Genomic DNA, 23394 nt, shown 5'->3' with positions numbered 1-23394 from the left:
GAGCGTGCCACATGCCTTAGTGCTACAACATTCATGTTTAGCGCTAAACACCCGCCTCAGAGATGGGAGACAGGCATTCAAGGCCCAATTACATCTGCAATGACGAGCAAAACCATGACTTGTCTATCACGGGAGGAGTTCTTAAACTGTTAAGCACATCATTCAGTTTCACACCTGTTTCAGTCCAGTCCCCACAGTTACCTTGTCCTGGATATCTATACTTATTTTTTGCCAACGATTAAGAACACTGGAAAGCAAAACTTGCGCAATGGCCATCAATTATTTTTCTTCCAAACTCAGGTTCTGCTAATACAGTACTTGGCAAACTCCTTGAAGATACATACATTAAAACTGCTGCCAAGGAACAGTATTTCAGAGATGGCAGTTTTGGCTTAGAACAAGAACGATTTTATCTTGAACTGAGGTAACTGCAATATTAAGAGGTTTTTTTAAAAGTCTTATTTAGCCAGGAAGAGATTTCAGACAAGAAACATCGGTAAATCATTGCTGTAACTTACTCCTAGGCAGTTCCAGGCTTCACCCACTGCTACTGGCCCGCCACATGTTAACAGCTGCCTAAGACTTAATAACTTGCTGCACTGGCACAGACCATTTCATATGTCTCCGTAGTCAGACACTTCCCTCTAACACTGTTTCACATACTAGACTGATCCACATCTTTGGGGAGACAGGGCAGCAGCATTTGCAGGCCGCTTCCATGTTCAAGTGACTTCTACATTGGCCAAGTTCTCACATCCATTTAAAACATTAAAAAAGGCAATTAAAACTAAGAGGAAAAAAAAGGGGGGGGAACCGGAAAGATTAGGACTGAACTTAGACTTGCACCTTCATACCACAACAGAGTAGTGGGACATTTTTAACAAACCACCAGAAGTATCAAGTTATTTGTTGCTATGGTGAAATCAGAAACAACGATATTTTCAAGGAGAAAACCTTAGTGAGGGAGCTGACACATTTTATAAAACATAGACTAGGTTGGAATGAATGTTTGTCTTGCTCATATGGCCTGAGCAGAAAGAGAAGAAAAGCATACAGAAATACTCCTGTCCAAAGCTTGCTGAAAGCTTCCTCCCACTTAAGTCATGGGTTTTTTTCGATCAATCTTTAAGCACAGAGAAGAACGGAAACTACAGCATCTTATTGCTTTGTCTCTTCCAAAACTGCATTTACAAGTAAGCTTTCTAGCCTAAATTCTGCTTGCGTTTACACCTCTGTTTCTTCAGTACGCAGGTCCATAAATAAAAACTCTGACTCTCTAAGTGTTTTCTCTGGTCTCAGCATAGATCTATACTTGGCAATTTATGGTATACTATCAATCAACAGCCATCAAGGTGGCAGCCTGAGACTTCTGCCACTGATGTTTATGTATCAAAAAGTCTGCCAGTACTTACCCCAGGCCCAGGTACCTTACTATGCAAGTTGTGCATAGCTAGTTGGAGGGTGCTGGGTGTAGTGCTTGTGTTACTTTTTATCTCTATCTTTCACCTAATCCACATCCCCTTTGTCACATATCCCTTGTTTCCCACACCTGAATTGTTATTTCTGAGGTAAACCCCCCCACCCCCCCCAAAAAAGGTCTCTAGTTATAAGGAGTAAATTCAGGGTGTCAGTGAAGGGGCAGTTATCTTGTCTTTTGACATAAACACAGGATTAAGTTTTCTTCATCTAATCAAAACCATCCATTTTGTATCAAGACAATAAGCATAGCGTGCTGAACAAACAATGTGTTACCTCATTTCCCCAGAACAAATATAGATAACAATTTAAGGACCCATTTGCTTTAGACAAAAAGCCATGAAGAACTGTGAATCACATCCTTTGTATTTCACATCCAATCATAATGTAACCAGCCCTTTTTGGATGCAGAACACAATCATGTTAAAAAAAAGTACAGGAAAATGTGTATTCTAAAAACATAAATATCATACAAGGGAGTCAACAAGAGTTTACTGTCATCATTTGTAGAGTCACTAACGTATTTCCTCCCAAACAGTGCAAGTGTTGGGGTACTTATCCTGCCTTTATAGAATGTTTGCTAAAAATGTGGTCTTTGCTTTCCAAATACAAATAATTCTTTTGGTAGCAGACAAGTGCATTATAGCCCTTAATCCAGAAACACCAGTCCTTTAAAATAAAGTTTTCACCATAAATCTGGACTACAGACTCCTCTTTATGCTGATCTGGTTGAAAGACCTAATCACTGCTATAATATAAATAATAAAAATAAAACTTTGTGAATGGTATTTCCACATCCCCCATATTTTTTCCGTAAGTTAGACACATTTTATCTGTTAAAAAATAAAAAATACAATGCTTCTGTGTAGCACTCCGTAGAGCTGTGAGGACCTATTCAGTGATAGCTTAAGAAGCAATCACAAAGTAAACCAAGAGAAACCCCCTAAGATAGTTAGATAAAACATCTACCAAATATTGCAGGAATTCTGGGTGGAGGAGACTTGCAGAATAATTCCAAATATTTTAGAAATCCAGCTAACTTGTGCAACCTCACAGACAGCTCCTCTTAAGAGACAGTAAAATACAGAGCAGTTCTCAAAAGAACCCAACAGTCAAGGCACGGGAAAGTTTCCAGAAAAGAAAGACAACTTGTTCTTGTGAAATGTCAGGTCTGGTGTCACTACACTCTTGACGTATATCTGATGGCTCAGAAGTGTAATGCTTACTGGCGTGACCTGGATAATACTTCTCTGTCGTCTCACAAAATGAAGACCCTGTTCCCTATGATCTATCTCCCTCCTGAAGGGCTACTCCCTGGAAACAGTTGCAAGGGCTTATGCCACAGACACCTGCATCTCACTGCAATACCTGTTTCTTGCCTGCTTGCGTGTCACAGATGTGAATTAAATAGAGACTGCAAGAGCAATTTTTTCTCTTTGGTTATTGATGAATGACAGAAGCCAGATGTTCATGAATATCTCTCTCCCTGAGCTGGAGAAAACATTAGATGAAGGAGTAATTTATTTACACCTGTTTTAAAGAGTTTACATTTGTAAACTGTTGCTATGAAGCATAAAAGCTATACCTACAGTTTACCTAACTACTTCAGTTTAAGAGCTCGAGGTGCAAGGAACAGCATGCCTTACTGCCTGCATTTATTAACTTAAAATAAACAAAGATAACATTTACTCTGCATTTAATGGTATCACATTAGATTAGAACTATTCAGAACACGTTGAATTATTTTGATGAGTTATCAGCTGGCTCTGCTCAAGGGAGATTTCCCCAGGAGCATCCAAAGCTACTGCTTGTTGGTCTTCAGCAAGTGCTTCGTGGTGGATTTTGACTCAGCAGCAGGTGTTCTTCTTTAGGAACTGCTTGTGTTTCCAGTATTTGAAACAACTGCTATCTTCTTCTGTGGAATTGGGCCTTTTTGCTCCTAAGCCATCCCACTATTTCCTGTTTATAACATATGGTAAGGGTTACTCCAAGGATACAGAGAAAAATAAGACCAAGCAGTGTTACTCCTATTTTTGCTCTCTGAAAAATCTCCGTGGCTGGAGGGGGCCCACTGTCAATGCTACCTCCAAGTCCTTCCCATTCACAATACGGAGGAGCCCAGCCGTACCTGCAGTGACAGTTCTTACGATTGTTACACACTCCTCTGTCATGACACTTTGTCACGTTGCAGTCGTAGTTCAGCAGCGATATACTGGTACATGTCCTGTTGATACAAAGCATATCGCTACCACATGGCGTGCCATCTTCCACAGCTCCCACATCAGCTATCGGCATCCCTATGTGATAGTCAAGACCCCAACACTTTTTATTTCCAACAGGGGTTTGGACTAGCGTTACATGGTTCTGCAAGAAAGGCAATTTGTGTATGTTTTCACATTGGATCCTACCACATAAGATATTCTCTATACTGCACTTTGTAAAATGGATATTGTTACGAATACCGCAATTCCCAAACCGGTCACCTCGAGTATTCACTGCTTTGAAGCAATCTAAAGGAGCGGCCCTGGCTTTTTTGCCAAAGAGATGCTGGCACTGTTTACTGTGGGAAGAACATTTTCCTTGATAGCAATAAGCACCATCTTTGCACAGGGTTCCATCTTGTACGTACACGTCCAGTGGGCACCAAGGGGAAGTCCCATTGCAATACTCTGGCAGGTCACAGTCACCAATACTTGCCCTGCAGAGCGTTCCTGCTGGAAGTACTTGGCAGCTCTTGCAGCATCTTCCAGAAGCACAGACTGAACCTGCAGTAAATGTACAGTTTGGGTGACAACAAGGATCCTTTCCGCAGTTTGATTCTGAACCACAGTCACATTGCTCTCCGCTTTCTGCTATCTTATTCCCACAGTATTCACGCTTCATGGTGTAGAAAGTGCCGGGTGCCGGTGGTTGACGAAGGCAGCCGGCGCCACGCCCAAGCAGGTCAAAATAGTCTTTGTAACTGCAGTCACTGAATGCATCAGTGTCAACATCGCTTTCGTACATAAAGCATCTCCTTCGTCTGCATTTACAGCCCCGTTCATCATGGCGCATCCCAAGAGTATGGCCCAGCTCATGGACAAATGTGGTAATAAACGAGGACAACTTCCTATCAGTGAAGGAAACAACTGCTGATGACCACTGGTTATCACATATGGACCCTAGAAACGCCAATCCCAGGCTCCTTCCAAAGCTCTGAAATGCAAATAAGTGAGCGGTATCGTGGCGCATCCGTGGAGACAGGTTTGACTTTCGCCATTTGTTAAAGCTGTCAAGCACCTTGTTGACAGAGTTAGTAATGTTTATCAGGTTGCTTTTGGTCCAGATCTCCAATCCCACAAGAAACAGCCGAACAGAAAGCTGTTCGTACAGAGAGTCCCCAATGTTGATGATTTCTAGGACTTGCCTCAAGACTTCAGATTCGTTCCTGCCCGACTTCACAAACCGGACATTGTCCATGACCACTATCATCTTCACGTACCTGACGTGCGTCCACCAGTCCTTCAGCATCTCCTCCTCCGCCGCCCGGGGGGCCTTGAACCACGGCAGCAAAGCCTTCTGGTGCTGCAGCTCCGCCGGGGTCAGCCCGCAAGCGGGACCCCCGGTGTCGTTGGCCTCCTCCACACGGTAGAGGACGTGCCGAAAGGCCGGATCGTCGGGGACGGGCTCGATCTCGTAGGTGCCATCCTCCACCCAGAGTACGCCGCGGAGGCCCCTGCCGCAGGTGCCGAGGGCCGCCAGAGAGCCGGGGCTCCCCTCCACCTCGCCCTGGTAGAAGCAGTTGTCCCGCACGAAGGGGCGCTCCTCCCAGCGGGCCCCGTCCTTGCCGTAGGTGACCAAGGTGAAGGGGTGGGCGACCAGACCCCGCCTGGGCCGCAGGCGCAGCACCCGCGGCCGCCCCTCCAGCTGCAGCCAGTAGAAGACGGCCAGGGGGTTGGCGTCGGCCCGGGGCCTCAACTGCCGCGGGACTGTCACCCACGTGGCGGTGACGCGCAGCTCCCCGGACGGCCGCCCCGCCAGGCCCAGCAGCACCAGCAGCCCCAGCAGTGCCCCCATGGCCGCTGCCCCGCGCCCCGCTTTGTGAGGGGATGGAGCCTGGAAGGGCCCTGACCCCCGGGGGGGGAACCACCCCGAGGCCTCCAACTGCCCCTCGGCAGGCGGGGTGGGCCGCGGCCGGGGAGGAGGGGCAGCACGGCCGCCCCCGTCGCCTTCCCAACGGCGTCCTGCCGCCCGAGGGTCCGTCTCAGCAGGCGGCAAGGGTGCCTCGAGACGTCCCTCTCCTCCTCTTTGAGCGCGTACGGAGGCTCTCGTGGGGAGGAACGAATACATTCACCTACCACAGGCGCGCTCCCAGCTTTTTATAGTCTTGATTTTCGAATCAACGGGCGTTTCGCCTTCTGAGCGGACATAGCGAGGAGGGGCCCCAGCTCAGCTTCACGCTCCTCATCACGGACGTTTGTGTTGAGCAAAGGGATCATTTGGTTAGTCCACAAGGGGGGGAAAATCTGTTTTAATAGCTCAAAGGCTGGCTTTTGCTTTGCTCGCTTCTTCTGTTAAAGGATAATTTGTGAGTGGAGATCAGGAGCAGACTATTTCCACTCGAAAGAACATTGGAAAAGGTTAGGGTCTGAAATGAAAAGGTACAGAAATACTAGTCTCCTAGCCGGTTACTAGGACACAGCACTCCTTGGTGCCCTTTCTTAGCACGTGCCTTACTACAGCTACTCCAGCTATACACACACACACGCACCTCCCCCAAAAAGAAAGGTAGAACCAGGGAGGAATTCACTTCCGAGATATATATATATATATTCCGTAATATAGAAGCAAACTAATAGCACCAGGTATAAAAGCGCAAAGCCTATGTGTGCCACAGCTGCTAAACACCTACAGCCATGTGCCTTAATTACAGACATCACTGATGCAGCAGCCGTTTTCCCACATCACGGACTTTCTAAAGGTTTGTCCTTCCAGAGCACTGCGAAGAGAGCGCTTACAGGTACATCTACCACTTGGCTGCCACATTTTAAACACGTTTTAGCTCCATCTAGACACAACTATAAGACTGTAAGCTGAACTGAATTGTGGTAAGATAGGATGTCCTGTGCAGCACAGCTATGCACACTGGATTTTTGGCACATAGTGCTCAGATTCAACAGAGCCACAGCTGTTACCTTTCGGGAGCTCTTCACAACTTTCTTTTCAGCACTGAAAGCATGCCTGGGATGAAGTCCGACCTGCTATGGCCCTTATCTTTCTCAGCTGCAGGAGGTGCACCCTCCCACCACCCCATCTCCATCTCCGGGATCCTACCTTTCGGCACCAAATTCTGGGTGCTGACCATCACCCTGGCACAAGCATGGCACTTAACATTTCAAACTGCCCCTCAGGAGGCTGAGCAGCGAGAGGAGAAGCTGGCAGAGTGCTCAGAGCCTCCCTCTGCCGCCTCAAGCCCCAGGGTTGAGCGGTCCGGTACCTTAAGCTCGGCACATGGCAGGCCTAACCAGCAGCTGTGGAGGTTACCAACAGTTGTCCAAAGGGGCTTCAGATTCTGCGAACTGGCACCTTGCTCATTCACTGCAAGTGTGGCCAGCATTAGTAGCGTACACCTTGTAATACAGTATCCCAGATTAAAGGAATGAAAACAGGAGGACACCTGCTTCTCTTAGGATTTTTCTAGATATCCATAATTGTATATTGTTTGAAATTTATTACTGCTTTACTTAGAAGTGAACAAACTCATGACCTATGTTATGACCTTTGATTTATTTTGTTTTTAATTTTAAAATTATAGAAACTATTTTCTGTGAAGTTTTTTTATGTGCAGGTAGCTGTTGAATAATTGTCCACTACTTTTCAAGTATCCAGGTCTGTGGATTACATCTTTTGAAATAAATATAACTCAGACCACAATAACTATAATAGAAAAATCCTGTTACATAATCTTTGTGTGCAGTCTCTGTAGCACTATTTTTAAATGCATACTTCTGCTGTGTGATCACTCAAGTTAGAGAAAAGGCCCTACTAAATCACTCTGCCAACTTGCTAGAGACATGTCTTACCCCCTCCCAGAAGTTGCCTACTACTTTTTCTCTTTTAATATAAATATAACTATATAGTTAGGACTAGAAAGTACTCTGGTTCCATTGTTGAACTCATGGCAGGTTATTCTTGGGGGGAAGTGTCAACATAAGTTTGCAATGCTGCATTAAGCACCTAAGCTAACCCTTCAGCATCGAGGTTACATAAAAAGAGAGGACGCTGTTGTGTTCAGGATACAAGAGCCTTGCACTTCTGTACTCTGATCAGGCAAAGATCAAAGGGGAGGGAGGGAAAGATTCCCATTATATGACAATGAACAGGTTGGAAGAAAAAAATGACTGACCTTACAGTAGAGCAGGAAAAATGTATCACGGCAATCTGTAGCTACTTCAACTGCAGAAACATCTGTTTGGCAGGTGTAACTGGCTTTCTCATGATTCGTCAGTGTTTTTAAAATTTTTTTCGACCTTGTAGCCCCCTAAAATTTCCAGTGAAGGTGCCAGCTCCTGTGGAATTGAATCCTACCAGCAAGAGGTTTACTTTTCTCACTTACCTTCTGTTGAGTCTCTAGGAACAGGTCACAAAACCCCAGCAGCCTTGTGGACCACAGGTTGAAATCCACTGTCCTGGCAGAAAGAAATGAAGCCTTCTGATTGTTGAGAGATCAATAATACATCATAACACATCCCACTGGGAAAATTTCTCCCCACCACCCATCCATCTATGATCCATGTTAGGCTGCAGAAGGATACTTGTCACATAGGTGATCATTTGTTCATTGTGTGCATGATTACAAGACCAAAGCAACACTTTATCAAAAATTCACCTTCCTCTCCAAGAAAAAAGAAAAACTGTCTTGAACCTTGAACGCCTAGTTAGCATCATTTGCTTTGCCATTGAAAAAATACTGAAAAAAACCTGAAAAAGCATATCACATTAGCTTTTGTTCAGAAGCCATCTGTTGGTCAGTGAAGCCATGATCTATTTGCATAACATATCTTTACCATTTTTCTCACAGGGGAACCTCCATGTCTCAAAATAAAGCTAATCTCTCCCCTTTGCCTTATCCTTCCTACTGCCTATACCCTTCTAACCTTGTACCAAGTACAGCTTGCTTTGGCAAACGACACGTACTGACTGTCCAAGTGGCATCTAACTCTCTTTGCTAGGAAAAGGTTACCAAAATACAAAGTATGGGAACAGAGCGGCTAAGAGGAATGGGCGAGAATAACACATAGCCTGGTCAGACCTTACTTAGTGAAAAGTTGAAAAAGACAGTATTTCTGCTGCATCCGAGACACCATTATAGCTTTACACTGTGAACTGAGGTAGCTAGACTGCCCCTCTTCCTACAATCTTTTTGCATGTATGTATATATATATATGCACATGTATATACATGTATGCATATCTGTTCACATGCATACAAACATTTACATGTATCTTCAGGCTCTCAGGAGAATGTTTCCATTAGAGTTCTACATCATTTTTAGCTCCTGATACCCCATGATTTAGGCCAAGAAAAGCCCTTTTGAATTCTGAATGGTTATTATTTAAGAGCAAAAAATAGAGATAGCTCTCCTGTACAACCAAATCTCTCCTTTATGCAAAAGAAAAGTGACACACAGGGCAAACTTCAGAACTGCATGCTTATTTCCCTTTCATCTATAAGCTTTACAAATACTGAAGGTCCTCGGAAGGACTTTGGACTTCGGCGCTTAGGCTCCAAACCAAGAGACAGTGTATAAATACCAGAAAGAAAAGGCTTAGATTCTCATACACTGAAAAACATTACTGACTAGAAGATAGCTGCTTAACAGCTTTTTGACAGTAAATTACTTGGAGTTTAACAGTAATATCTGAAATAATGTCACTTGAGTAAATATCAAAGCTCACTTAACTGATAAAATTATTTTAGAATATCTTGTCAGCAAGTAACAAGATCAGAAGATATTTCAGTCCCTCATACAGCAAACCTTCAAAATTGAAGGACAGCTAAGAAATTGACACTCATTGGTAACATCCCTTACTGCTTTATAATATAATTCTCTCAGGAAAAGATCATTCCCCTGGAAGAGGCTTATCACATTCAAACGTATTGTTTCATGCATAGAAGCCATTTGCTATCCTCTCAATAGCTTAGATGCTGGCACTTGAACTCAGATGGGATCAGATCAGAAGTCCATCCTTTTTAATGCCCTCTGACACCAGCCAATACCAGACATTTCTGCAGAAAGCAAAAAGGCTGGTAAGAGATGCAGACATGAGGACAGTCAGCCCCTCCAAGTTCCACCCTGATCTCTGAATCAGCTCAAATTCTGAGTATGGAATATAAAGATTCAGTCTAAATGTAACTCCAATTCAGCTTCATTAACTTGTCCCTCTATTCTTGTACTACAAGACAGAAAAAGAGTTCTCTACTCTCCTACTTGCTTCACAGTACTCAGTTTTATAGACTCAATATTTGTCTCTTCTTTCCTAAGGAACTAAAGCCTTGGTCCTCCCAGTGACTTCACAGGAGAAACTTTCTCCTGGTCATTTCATTGCCCTTCTTCAAACCCTTCTATTTTAGGAGAATTCTTTTCAGCCATTGAGCTGTACAACACACTATTTCAGATGAAATCCAGTGACTGACAGAATACTTCACTCATACTATATGTTCTAGCATCTATTTTTGACCACAGCTGTATGGGCCTTCACCAATAAGCAAGGTATCTTTCTTCTGCTAGTAATGTACACAAAGGAAAGATTTAACAAGTAGTTAATTTTTCTCTCTCAGAAAAAGAAAACCCAAAACACCCTAGATCTTCATTACAGTGCAGTCTAGTCATCTTTCTTGCTTAAGTTTTTCCAAATGACATATAGGTTCTTAGTAATATGAGTAACTACAGAGAAATTCAGCTCCTTTAATGGCCATTTCCAAGGACTTTATTCTGAATATCAAAAACCCAGCAAGGACTCTTTAGATTTCTCACCACTCATGCCTCATTTCTGGAGATCCCCCTTTCCATCATGGGGGTGGATGAGACAATTGCTTTGGTGCTTCTTGAGCTCCTTGCTTTCAGAGGAATTTCTTTAATATAAGAAAGAATCTACACCCTTTTGTGCTAAGTGTATTCGCACTACCTGGTAATTATTCAATGCTGAATAATTAGCTCTGTCTTGTTTTGAGCATTCCAGAATAACTGCTTTCTATATCTTCACATGATTTAAGAGTTCACACTAGCTTATTATGTACTTCTATCAACATTTGGAGAAACAGCTGTTCAAACTTGACCCACATGGTATGAAATAAAGCTAATACACACTTAAGTACACCAATATATGAATTTTAGGTCTGTATCTGCATCAACAGCAAACTTGGCTTATCTACATCTTTAGCATTACAGTTTTGGATTACAGGACAAAAATTACATGGGTCTTTCCATCATTCAATAGCTACCCAGAGCTATTTATTACATTACTGAAACAGAAAGAGTCTCTTATAACCTCAAAATAAATTTGACACAGCTGTCTAAGCATATCTCAGTCTTCCTTCCTATCTACGTTTTGTTTACTATGTACAGACCTTTTTCTTGCTTACTACAGTTTACAAGAACACAGGTAACAGTTGTGAAAAGAAAGCAAGCTATTTCAAGAATTGCTCCATTACTTCAATGAAAGAAACAAAACCAACAGTCATTTCTTTGCCATGGATGGCTTCTAATTTTTCGGGGGGGGGGGGACGGACGGACGGACGACACGGAGTTTGTGTAAGCAACATGCTTAAACAGCAAAGTGTACAGTTTTGTATAGCGTCAGTGATGTTTCTCTTCCACTGCCCTACCTCCCAAGGTCTAAAAGGCAGAAGACTAATCAAGGTGATCAGATGCAGCAAGAAAGTGCTAGAAGCACAGAGGAAGAGATGTAATTGATATATTTCAGCTACAGTGAAAAAAGGAGAAATATAAACAGCTTCACTGAGTGTGCAACAGCAAGACATTTTAGCCTGTTTTACGTCATCATAAATCTCTCTCACAGAACACTAGCTTTTGTAATGAAAGACCAGCTTAGCCATTAAGTAAAATAAGTGCTCAAGAACACTTAGAGACTGAGAGCAGTTTGACATCTAATTAGATGGATTTGAGCCTCCAGTTATCAAATCTTTTATCTGTATTGCAAGCATACTAAAGGCACAGCACTTTCTAGCAGGCAGCCTAAATCCCTTAGTTGAATGTTTCTTCCTCAAAATAGCACAAAATATATTCCAATATCCAAGCAAAAAAAATGCTGCCAGCACATATGGCATATTTGCTACTAACAAAGTAAGCATTTAAGAAAGGCATTCCAGCAGCCAGGAGTTTCATTTGCCAAAAATTCAGGTTACTTTTTTTTTTTTTAATAGATAAAAGTTTTTTCTTTTTACATACGAAACCAAGACACAAGGGATGCAAGAGTTTTTAAAGATTTCAGGAGGCTGCAAAATATGTCCATATAAAAACCATTCTCAGAAGCCAACATTCAAAATAAGATGAACACTGAGAACACCTTCTTTGAGGCAGCTCACATCCTGACATTAACATTTGTGTGACAGGTTTCTACAGAAAAAGCTCTTACAGGGACTTCAGTCCCTGAAGTGTCAGTCTCAGTGGAAGAGCTTAAATATAAAGAAAGGGGAGCAAGAATCTCCTGTTTTCCAGGTACTGACTAATCCAGATGTGTAACAACTTCTCCCTTCACTGCAGTCTCATCCGTTTTTCAGGTGGTCCTTTAGCGCCAGCACTCTGCTGAGCATTCTTTACAGTCTCTTTTTCCTCTGGCTTGACAGCTTCAGGGGCTGGTTCTGGTTCCTTCTTGATTTGATCCACTTAAGAAGTAACAGCAAAAGAAAGTTAAACCTCCAATTTTTATTCCTAAAATACTATTCACAGTACTCAGAAAATATTGTTGATGTCAAAGGGGCAAAATTCATTTCAAAGATATAAGAATAAGCAAGGACTAAACTCATACCTATAGGGATTAAAGAGTGGAACAGATTGAAGAGATACAGTTCATGCTTCTCCTGTTTTGAGGTTGCTTACAATCAACTCAAAGCCTTCACATGCTTTCTTGAGCTTGTAGCACCCTGCAAAATCACTAAGATGCTGGACTGACTAAACTGTTCCCTCATTCACCCTTTCACCCTCCTCCTGCTTTCAAGGACCATTTCCTGTATTTGGACCTTTAGGCAATACAGTTTTACAGACAGAAAGGGCAGGAGTAGAATACACATTTTTTTCAATTTCATCCTGGCTGTCACAAAGAACTCTTATCTAGTACTTTGCTCTTACCTAGCACTTTGCACAATTAGGCAATGCCAGAATTCCTAACCACCTCAGCAGCAGCAGCAAGGAGCTTATATGGCAACTGGAAGACACTGCTATATAAAGCCTATTTTTTAAGTCTTGTGAGAATAATAGTGTTTTACCTGGGATAGGCTTTTCTCCAGGCTTTTGCTGTGGGGGAAGAAGCAAAAAAATAAAACAACATATCAGTGGTACCAAAGTCATAATTCTTAACCCTTCCTACTATTCATTTAGGAATATAAACCAACCAATACACTCTTATGTATAAGAGTTGAGGGTAGAAGGGATCACTATATACATTTTAAAATCCAATTAACATTTTATAACATCCAGTTTTTCCTCTGGCAACTGAAAAGCACTAAAGCAAAAAATACGCAGTTAGCCAGTCTCTCCCACATCTGAGGGGTAAACAGTTTTGTGAGATGCTATAAACATAATTTCCTTTGCTCCCAAGCAGAATACCTGGTGGAACAAATGGCTACTAGAGAAGATCACAGGTAATCATAACAGCTTCAGAGAATGCCAAGAATTTCCACGCTAATTAATGAGCCTCCAGAACAATGGAGTAACTAAAACAAAATAGCTGTGGTGGCTTGATTGAGCTCACAAAGCAGGAAACTGGAAGCAGCAGCAAAATCCAATAGCTGACAAGAACTGACCTTCTGTGATTAGATATGGCATTTGTATAATAAAATTCGCCCTCATAGTTTAGCCAAGGTCTTAATGACTCCTGGAATTACAAAGGGGAATCCTACACTCCAATCAGAGCCTTCCATTTCAAATTTATTGTCTAATCCATGTTATCATTGCAGAATGAACACAAAATCCCCATTCAGTTTCAGCTGAAGTACTTATGACTGCCTTAAGTTCTAAGTAAATTACAGTAATACTACAGCTTATAAGTGCCATACCTGAACAAATTTAGGTGGAAACTTTTGTCTTAGGTCTAAAAGCAAAGCATCTACCCGTTGCCTTTGGAAAATAGAACTTGGTTCTTCTTTCTTCTTGGCTTTTGGTTTAGCTTTCTCTGCAAGTCACAGAAACGTAAGAGAAAGATGTATTAGAAGTTCTATTCTCTCAACAGCTCTTTGTTGCATGACAAGTTGGTATTTGTCTCTTCTCAAAACTTCACCTACATTTTTCCTTTGATGACAGGTGGATTTTTTTTTGTGGAAGACAGATTAAGGACAACTCTTACCTTCTGACAAACTGGTTTGGCTTCTGGAAATGTACTTGGGTCTCCAGTGGGTTAAAGAGTTGCCCACTTTGTTGACACACAGCTCACCATTTTCATCTCCCACCCATGCCTCGGTGTTCATCCCCACCAGCACAGAAGAGCAAGATTCCTTCCACCTGATAGGGAGCACTAACTTACCCTTCAGACAGACAGACACTTAACCTCATCTCTACACCATCACCGTGCACTGCCTCAAGCTTTTCCCTACATTACCTCCCCCTTCCCAAAGCACGCAGGAGCAACTAGGAATCATACCTCGTTCTTCTTGATCTTTGAAATGCCACCAGTAGCCCTTGGATGGGTGATAGCGACAGTAGGACATAGCTTCTTCAAAAGCAGACTGAATTCCATGCACTGCAGTGAGCTTTCAGAACAAGAACATAAGGCAGTATTCAGAATTTAAGGAGAAAATACTGTATAAATTTTAGAAAGCAGGAATTTTAAAATTAGTATTCTATATTAATTTTTGTTCTGGGAAGGGAACTTGAGACATCTAGTTTTGGACCAAGAATGTAATCTCTTTAACACGCTCTTACAAGACCTTTTCTGAAGTGCTTTTCTAAATTGACAGAGAAAAGCTTGCAAAAGCAGTACTGTACTAGAACAGAAGAAATAAAAAACCCGAGAATCCAATTAAAAGAAATTCCACATCAACTTAAAAACATAAGCCTCATTTAAAGAGAAATATTACATTACCTTAACATTAACATTCCAAAGCAAGCTTCACTGAATATTTACTTATTATTTCATATGTATTTGTCATGTAATTTTTCTTTTGATTTTTCGAACCTCATGCTGCTCTCCCAATTGTGTAGGTTCAGCTATTCTGATCCTTCATCCTTAAACGATGTATCCTGCTTTTTGGACCATACTGCACTCTCCCAGGATCTTTCATTTCCATGTGGGACGCAGGCCATATTAACTAGTGGGGTTTGTTTTAAGTTACTGTATACCACACAAGATCTTTCCTCAAAACAGTGAAGGAGGGATTTTAAGAGCCTGGGGAGGAACCAAAAGTAAAAGCAATACAAACCGGTATACATCAAATGCACAGAACACTTACAACTCTAGAGTTAATGACAGACCCTAAGTCAGGTGCCTGATAAATCACTCCAGCAATAATATAGTAGTCAGCCAATGGGATAACTGTGGGGAGAAAAGAAAAAAAAAAGGCAGGATCAATTTAAAGCTCTGGCTGAAGACTGTGTATTTGTTACTGAATATCAGTAGTAACAGCAGAAATTGTAATATTTACCTCATCACCAAATTTTCTCTTTTTAACCTTTTCCTTCAAGGTGCTTTATTTGAACCTTAGCCACAGACTGATAAGGGGAAAAAAAACCACAAGGTCTGCTTTACAGATAGAAAAGCATCAGCTTTAAGTCCTGTCCTACTGCAAACAAATAATTGACCTTACAAGAGTTGGGGTTTTCAGAGCTACACAAGAGGAGTCAAGTGAACTGCACTGGAAGTAGTTCCACTTGCTTTTGCTACTGGTAGAAACCCACAACAACGCAAGATCTCATTCTTCCGGCCTCAGCTTTCTCCAACTTGTACAGTCCTCTTAGCTAGATTTCCCAGACCCACGGGCAGCTAAGCACACACAGAGCACGCCTTTCTAAATTAATAACATTCTGCCAAAAAAAGACTATCTTCCAAAGGCATTTGTTAAATCAGATTTGGAACCTCTACTGACCGATCAAAAATTGTCATTCATTAGACCTGCAATGCAGGGGAACATCACAATTGCCTCCATAATACCCTGCCAAAGATTCTTCAATTGAGGAACCACAGCGGTGCTATCAGCTTCACATTCCTAAGGATCTTACCTGCGCACACATTTGTTCCAGTTCCTCCATCTGCATTAGCACATTCTGTCTGAACCTTTTTACTGACAGGACCCAATTCATCCAGTACTTGCATTTTATGAAGCTTGGACACCTGCCTAAATAAACAGACCAAGACAGCTGGGTCCATATTACAGCCAGTCCCCACTTCTCCTCAAAAGAAAGAGGATTCTCAGCATTTCCTTAGAAGTGGAGCAAGACATAGAACAGCAGCTTTACTGTCTCACAGCTCTGTACTAGAGCAGCCTGCCTTCCTAGACAGGTAACTCTCCCTAATCATTTGATCTAAAGATTTTTTTCCAAAATCACTTCAAACAGGCAAAAAAACTTGGCTTAAAGAAGTTAAAATACAAGTATACTTTTTAAAAAAAAAAAAGCACACAGAAGTCATAAGGCAGGCCTGCACCAGTTCTGAGTACTCAACACTAGCTGTGAAATCATTAAATTTTAGTTTTCCATCCCCATTCTCGCGTCTCAAATACACTAATGTTTGTACCATGATAGAATGAAACACACAGGTAACATTTGAGCTAGGGAACTTGTCGCATGAAGGATAAAGTAATTTGGCAGAAAATAAACCCCCTTGCGTTCCAGTTTATCCTCAGATATCAGAGGGGCTGAGGGTGGCTAGGTTTAGATTCTGAGTGATATCCAATTTGGCACTATTAGTCCAGTCGTGTTCAACTTATTGAACTCTCACTATTATGGATGCCCTAATAGCGCACTGCACTTTCACTTTCAGCTTAGTCACACTCCATGGACACACGCGGCCAGACTTAGAGAATTTGGCGGCACCCAATGAGAAACTTCTACAGCTAGCTTAATGAATAGTGCAGTTTAAAGCAACAGAAATACAGGTTCTTATGGATTGCCGGTGATACATACACTGTCTGCAAAAGCACGTGCAAACATTGAGAATAATACAGTGTGCAAAATCAGAAGAGCGACTCTTATAGAGAGAGATTTCTAAGTTTTCCAAGTAATCGCTCAGTATAGTCTGGATCTTACCCAAAGGCGCCCTTATGGGGGGCAAGAGAGGCTCAGCTCCTTGACTGACCCCAGGAGTCAGAGGTAGTCTGTGACAGTGTCTTCCCTGACTTGTTTTCGATGATGCCCTCCCCAACACTCCCCCTTTCTTAGGCCATTTTTATACAATTCTTTACCTTCAAGGTGGAGCTTGAGTGACTCTAGTCATACATACCTTTATTATGATTGGTATAAAATTCTCTCGCTTTGCCTTTAAAGGTATAGTTTAACAAAAATTCAGAGCACAGGCTCAGTGAGGGGTGGTCCCACTTTGAAGGCAGGTAGTCTGTGGGCTGGAGGTGTGTTTTGCTATTATAATGACATTATAATGAGCAACGTTTGCACAAAGGACAGCATTTTGTCAAAATATAACAAACTATTGGCCCAGGGTGGCAAATATGCAGCTTATCAGTACCATAATACCATGAAGTTCCTATCTCTGCAGTGATTCACAAAGCCTGGCCACAGAGTCTTCGCTCCACTCCAACCTCTGTGCCGTTTTGCAGGCAACATTGTCTAGGGAACCACTGTGGAATGGATTCCTTGCATACCAGTTGCATTCAACCCTGAAAGCTTCTTCAATGTTATACCCTTCCTTAATGTGTGAACAATGCCATACCTTTAATATAGGTTTAATTTCTAAGTCACCTCCAGTAATTATTCCACAGAACTATGTGACTCAATCAAGGTACCTAGCATAAACTTTACAGTTTATGGGAAAAATATTACCAAACAAATCCCAGTTAAGTTCCACCAAATATGTATTTGCCCTACTGCAGAAGTCTGAACACATATATTGTGGAAGTCCCAACTCTACTCTCAATCTAAAAAGTGTCAAAGCAGGAAATTAAGGGCTGCATGTTATTTCCATATTCGTCTTTTGAAAGCTAAATTCAAAACCTTTAATAAAGAAACAACTCAAAAAATCTATTAAAGAAGGAATCATATATGTTCTTTTTCAGTATGGAACTGCAATATAAAGATGCCATTACTTGATACAAGCAAATAAGCAGCACTGCTAGACAAAGCAAACTCCTATACAACACTAAAATGCATATGCAGAGCCTAATTCACTAAAAAAAAAGTTAAGAAATAACTAGCATTAACCCTGCCTTTCTTTTCTATAAAGCTTACTCTGAAATAACCTGAATTATTTTACATATACAGGCAGTAAACACAGAAGTCAGTCCAATAACTATTGAAATGTGGCTACTTTTTTAATTAATCACACACACCCAAACAAATTTAAGGTTAAAAAGGAATAATGAAGCCAGTTGCATGCAAATGGAAAAAGAGCTAAGGTATTTCATTTAAAACTTGAAAAGGTCATCAGTGACACGGTAAGAAACAGTGGTGCTGCTGTTACAAGATTCCCTCACAATGCCAAAATACTCAGTTCTCACAGGAATAACCAACACAAGCAGCATTTGCAGTATCTCATGGTCATTTTTCACATGGGTCATCGTCTTCTACTCAGAAGATCCTACTCAGGAGTATAACCAATCCGCAGTTGAAGGTGGAAATAGTGCAGAATAAGACAGCAACATGACACAAACAAAAGCATGAATGATCCCTCTCCCTAACTAATGGAAATCATGGTTCTCCAAAATAAATAAATAAATCGCATACTAGCCACTTCAGATGATTAGGTCAAATTAAACTAAGCTCATCAGTCCCAAGCAAGGATATCATTAGCCTTATATTCAAATAATTAAAACGAATACTCTTGCATAGCCTAACAGATAAATATAACATGGCATGAATGCTATTATCAATTTCCCATGGCAAAGTATATGATAGGGCAGCACTTTCTCATTGTACTCTTCACATTTCACCACAAGATGGCAATCCCTGCTATTAGCACACTAGAGGTCACTCTGCTAGACAAAATATCTCCACCCCACCACAAAGCCTCATACCCTTTTATTTAGGCTTAAGATAGACATAAAAGGGGAACCAGAAGTGCTTAAACAAATTAGGAACAGATAAAAGGGGCTAACCAATCGGCCTTCTCAACAGTGACATGAACTGAGTGACCTTACCTTGTGCTGGAGATTGCCTTTGCTGCTTTCGGATAATGAAGAGAATGGGCTCTTGTGCATGAAGAAGGATGTACTCCACTCCAACCATTTGGCTGAAAAAAAAGCAACCAGAATAAGTATCTTCCTCAAAGTAAAATCTGTAGGATGTCTAGAGCTACCAAAAGGCCTGGAAGTAAAAGGATGAAGTTCTGATGCTTTGGAAGCTCTTCTTTGTAACGGGCAGTAAATAAAGGCATAGGATTTCCTGGGCTAGCTATAAAAATCTAGCTTCATATATAAAGGGAGCCACAACAACCTGACACAACATCTCAGTAGAATATGTTAGCAAACAAATAAATAGCAAGAAGGATAACAATCTATCATCATAGAGAAGTCTTTTAAACTCAGAAACAAAGGACCAGTGTATGATGTGACCATCTGTGTGTCTGATGTGAAAGCCCCTCTGCAACCACATCTGAGCACAAGCGACTTCACCAATGAACTTTTAGCTCAGCTTGCACAATCCCTATCATATTGTGGAGTCTTTAAATAGTCCTCAAACATCTCACTTGTGCTCAGTGTAGCAGATGGGGAACTGCAAAGAAAGTTAAACTTCTGCATGCTGCAATGTCATTACACAACCATCTGTGATCAGTTTATTTACAACACTCACTACTTTTATTATCCATACTAAAAGCCAGCTCTTTGGAGGAACTATGTACTAATTATGGCACATAGCCAGCAGGATACAGAAAGAAAAACTCAAAGCATCCCCTAACATAAACCCTATTCACCATAGAAAAACATTCAACTACATTACCATTACTCAAGTTGTGTTGAGCTGAGAGGATGAGAGAAGACATCTTTTCTAATTCAGAGAAATATCTGAAAGGCAATTTACTGGAATCTCAGAACACACATAGAATCAGTCATGCTTAACACCTCCTTGAAATGGCGTAAGAGGAAGTAGAAGACATCCAAATACAGAAAAAGCTGGGCTCCCTGGCAAGTGGTGGGACTAAAAACCACAGAACAGAAGGTTTCCAGCATGCTTCCATTCAACCATCAAAGCCTCTGGATGGAGGGACAAAGGACACTGCACAAGAAGCAGTTCCAAATTACAACTTACTTCAAATGGTCCAAGGTCATCCGCTGCATTTTGACAACTTCATTGTTACATGTTCGGTCATAGAATGGGTTACTTCGCTCTGAGAAATAGTCCAACACGCTCCCATTGTTTAATATTGGAATCCAAGAGCTGTCAACCCAGGAAATTCCCAAGAGATTATCTGGGAAGAGAAATCTACACTGAGTACCAAAGCAGCCAGAAACACTACAAATACTTCCAAGAGTAAATTGCCACCAGTTAATGATTATAGCAGGAGAAGGAGGTGGAACACAGTCTCACACAAACCAGTTCTAATTGAAAATGCGCTTCATAGAGTTCAAATAATAATTCATATCCTTCCACCTTCTGCAGTTCTGTTACACGTACATAATAGAAATCCAGCCTTTTTTTATTATTGCACTTTCCTTGACCACCAGCTGCTGGTATACCTTTATGTCTCAAGAATGTAAGCAGGGTCTGCGTGCACGTGTGCGTGCGTGCTGTGTTGGTGGGAGTTAATTAGCTCTGATACTGTATATAATATTATCATACTAAATCTACTCAGTAGTATTATATAGTTTATTTTAAGAACCACAGCATTAGGTGAGTAGAAAGACAATCCAAAGCACGGTTCCTTTTGAAAGCTAGGTCTCTGGTAAGTTGAATTTACTAAAGTAAGTTAGAATCAGTTACGGGGCAGGGGGGACGGATTTTATTATCACACTGCAGCAAAATTATGTTCCTCAAGCAGACCAAAGAAACCAATGTCAACAATTGGTTCCACAGTCAACGAATCTGCTAACGTTGAAGATCCATGAGGCACCTTGAAAAGCACCCTGAAATTCATCCATTTTAAATTGCAGCAGCAGCAAATAAAATTTCCAAGACACAAGAACGCAGGAAACAAAGGCATGCATTGTTTAGAATTAAAAAACATAAGTGATGAGAAGTCATTGAAGACTGAATGAAGAACTGAAATTCCCTTCGCACAGGAACCATTCCCTTACGTTCATGCATTATATACATACCCAGAACTCCCATTTATCATTCCACCGTGAATATTTTACTTCTGCAACAACTCTGCATGCTCAAGGATGACTGGATCAGTTCCAAAAATGCCAGCTCATACACTACTAGCAGTTTCACTGAGGAACAGTTAATAAAGTAACACTAGCTGCCCAGCAAACCAGGAAAAATGTAGCATAAATAGTCATGTGTAAATCATTTTGCCTCATTAATCTCAGAACTGCCAGCCTCTTTCATAGAACTTGGGGTGGGGGGGAAGTCAAGGCATTCATGTCATTTCATATACACTATTCTCTCTCCTCACTGTAAAAAAAGGAAATCTCAGAAACACAGCACTAAGACCCATTATTAAGCACTTAAGCTGTGGTAGTGCTGATTATCCTAAATGCCTTTCAAAACCAAAAGACAAGTCTTCCTTCCCAACAACACCAAAATCTTAAGTGCTTGCCATGTTCTTCCCATAATAAATTCTCATATTACATTTCAAATACAGACTTTTCTTGCTTGTATGATTAACAATAACTACATTTCTCAAGAGGAATGTCAGGCAAGCTTCATATACATATAGCTATAATGCTGTACATAGACTGATAAACATATCGTAAAACAGAATATAAAGTTGGGCTCTGAGGCTCAATTATCCATAGCTGCTTAGTGCCAATATTTGTAATTGCCTTTGTAACTAGCAAGACTGCTCTCTTAAACTATTCTTGGAAAAAAAGTGGAGGAAGAACAAAACCAACCATAAACCTGACATGTCTGTTATTCCCACTAAGAAGTGAGTACTTCCGTTTATTTTGGGTATGAGAAAGGATGGCGTTCCTGCTTCCCTGTTCCTTTCAAAAACAGGACATCTTGTTCAAAGCAATTTTTGTGCAATATGCATCACAGATGCACAAGTAAAGTGCCTGTGACAATACAGCCAACCTGCCATAAATGTCAAGACAATTTGGGAGAAAAGCCAGCAGGAGAAAACCTCTGTGGCATTACCAAAATTAACCCCTCACAAGCTCTCCTTAAATATCTGTTCTTGGTCATTCTCAGAGACTCCATCACACAGGCTTTTGGTGTGATTCCATTCAGACACCCTTATGGAGAAAAATAATTTCTTTTCTCATGCCCTCTCAAGCCCCTCTTCCTCTCTCAAACTTCAAACTCTTCACAGTAATTTAACCTGTATTTTGTTTACAATGTAAACTTTTAATACTTCATTCAAGTATCACCCCTTCTTCTTCAAAACATTCCCTCATTCTATTCATACCCCTGAATTCTCACCCAAAACTTTCTTGTTCTCAGTTACTTCAGCTTGCTTTCTGGCTTTTCTAACAGCCAGCTTGCCTGATCACATCCACCTGAAGCACTGTTAAGATTACCAGCCTAACTCACTGCTTCGGTCTGGTGCAAGTCCCACACATGCCAGTGTTTCCTACCTTCCTCCAAACTTGAGAGCTAAAACTCTCTTTTTTAGCTGTTCCCTACGTTACTGTCTCACCCCAGGACCTCCTTATTCCACCTGAAAAGGCAGAGTTGTACAGAAGGAAGGCTTGTTTTTCCCAGCTGGCGCTGAACACACCCTCCCAGCCTGCCTCATGTCTGAGAAAACTGCCTTTTGGACAGTTTTTCCTCCCAGTCCCTTTTCCTGACACAGATGCATTAGCAACACTACTAAACTCCCTTGTGCATTCTTTTCAAACGAATACAAACAAACGCAGGAGTTCTCTTGCCCCTACAGAGCGCTAATAAAGGAAGCAGCTCTATCAAACTCCCACCTTTGGCCACAGCTCGTCCTCCACTAACTTGGACGCTCCTGGGAGCGAATACTATTAGCACAGCAACCTCCGGCCAGTCAGCCAGGACGGTGCCCATTACAACCACCTCCTCCTCCAGCCGCCGCTGCCCCGGGGCAGCCAGGCCCGCCGCCCTCTGCCCCACGCAGGGAAGCTCACCCCTCCGCGCCCGCCGGCAGAGCCGAGCCCAAGGCGGTGGGCAGACCCCACGACCCAACACGGAGGCGGCCCCCGGCAAGGCCCGGAGCCGCGGGAAGCGCAACCCGCCCGTCAGGGCCGCCAGCGAGGAGCCCCGAGCGCCCACACACGCCCCGGCCCTACCTCGGATATCCACCGCCGCCATGGCCGCGCCGCGCACTTCCGCCCGGCGCCCTGACGGGGCGGGGGGCGGGAGGCGGCGAGGACAGGAAGCGGGGTAGAGCGGCGCCGGCAACCGAGACGGGAGACGAGAGCGGCGCCACGCCCGGCGGGGCGGGGCGGGGGGGGGCGGGGCCTCCGGGG

The 23394-nt window shown here is 42.2% G+C and overlaps 2 protein-coding genes across 3 annotated transcripts; both read right to left on the bottom strand.

Moving 5' to 3' along the window:
• Positions 1–1625: 1625 nt before the first annotated feature.
• On the bottom strand, positions 1626–5532 carry LOC104835902 (disintegrin and metalloproteinase domain-containing protein 20-like). Its single transcript, XM_010574141.1, is given in 2 exon segments — positions 1626–3413; positions 3415–5532. Coding segments are annotated over 2 exon segments (2208 nt in total). The 3' UTR covers positions 1626–3323.
• A 167-nt stretch (positions 5533–5699) lies between these two features.
• On the bottom strand, positions 5700–23308 carry MED6 (mediator complex subunit 6). 2 transcript variants are annotated; one of them, XM_010574140.1, is made up of 9 exons: positions 23215–23308; positions 20102–20261; positions 18994–19085; positions 15142–15224; positions 14334–14442; positions 13753–13868; positions 12964–12991; positions 8072–8144; positions 5700–5937 (listed from the first exon to the last, which is right to left on the bottom strand). In XM_010574140.1, the coding sequence occupies exons 1-8, from the start codon at positions 23234–23236 to the stop codon at positions 8086–8088; spliced, it is 669 nt and encodes a 222-aa protein (XP_010572442.1). In that variant the 5' UTR covers positions 23237–23308; the 3' UTR covers positions 5700–5937; positions 8072–8085. The 2 variants fall into 2 exon arrangements, with proteins under 2 accessions (XP_010572442.1, XP_010572441.1); XM_010574139.1 differs by lacking the exons at positions 5700–5937; positions 8072–8144 and adding an exon at positions 11842–12363.
• Positions 23309–23394: the final 86 nt, after the last annotated feature.

This window comes from Haliaeetus leucocephalus, unplaced genomic scaffold (genome assembly GCF_000737465.1).
Source record: "Haliaeetus leucocephalus isolate CR32 unplaced genomic scaffold, Haliaeetus_leucocephalus-4.0 Scaffold417, whole genome shotgun sequence".
Taxonomy (NCBI): Eukaryota; Metazoa; Chordata; class Aves; order Accipitriformes; family Accipitridae; genus Haliaeetus; species Haliaeetus leucocephalus.
The sequence above is the reverse complement of the archived record's forward strand: the minus strand, read 5'-3'. Positions and strand labels throughout refer to the sequence as shown.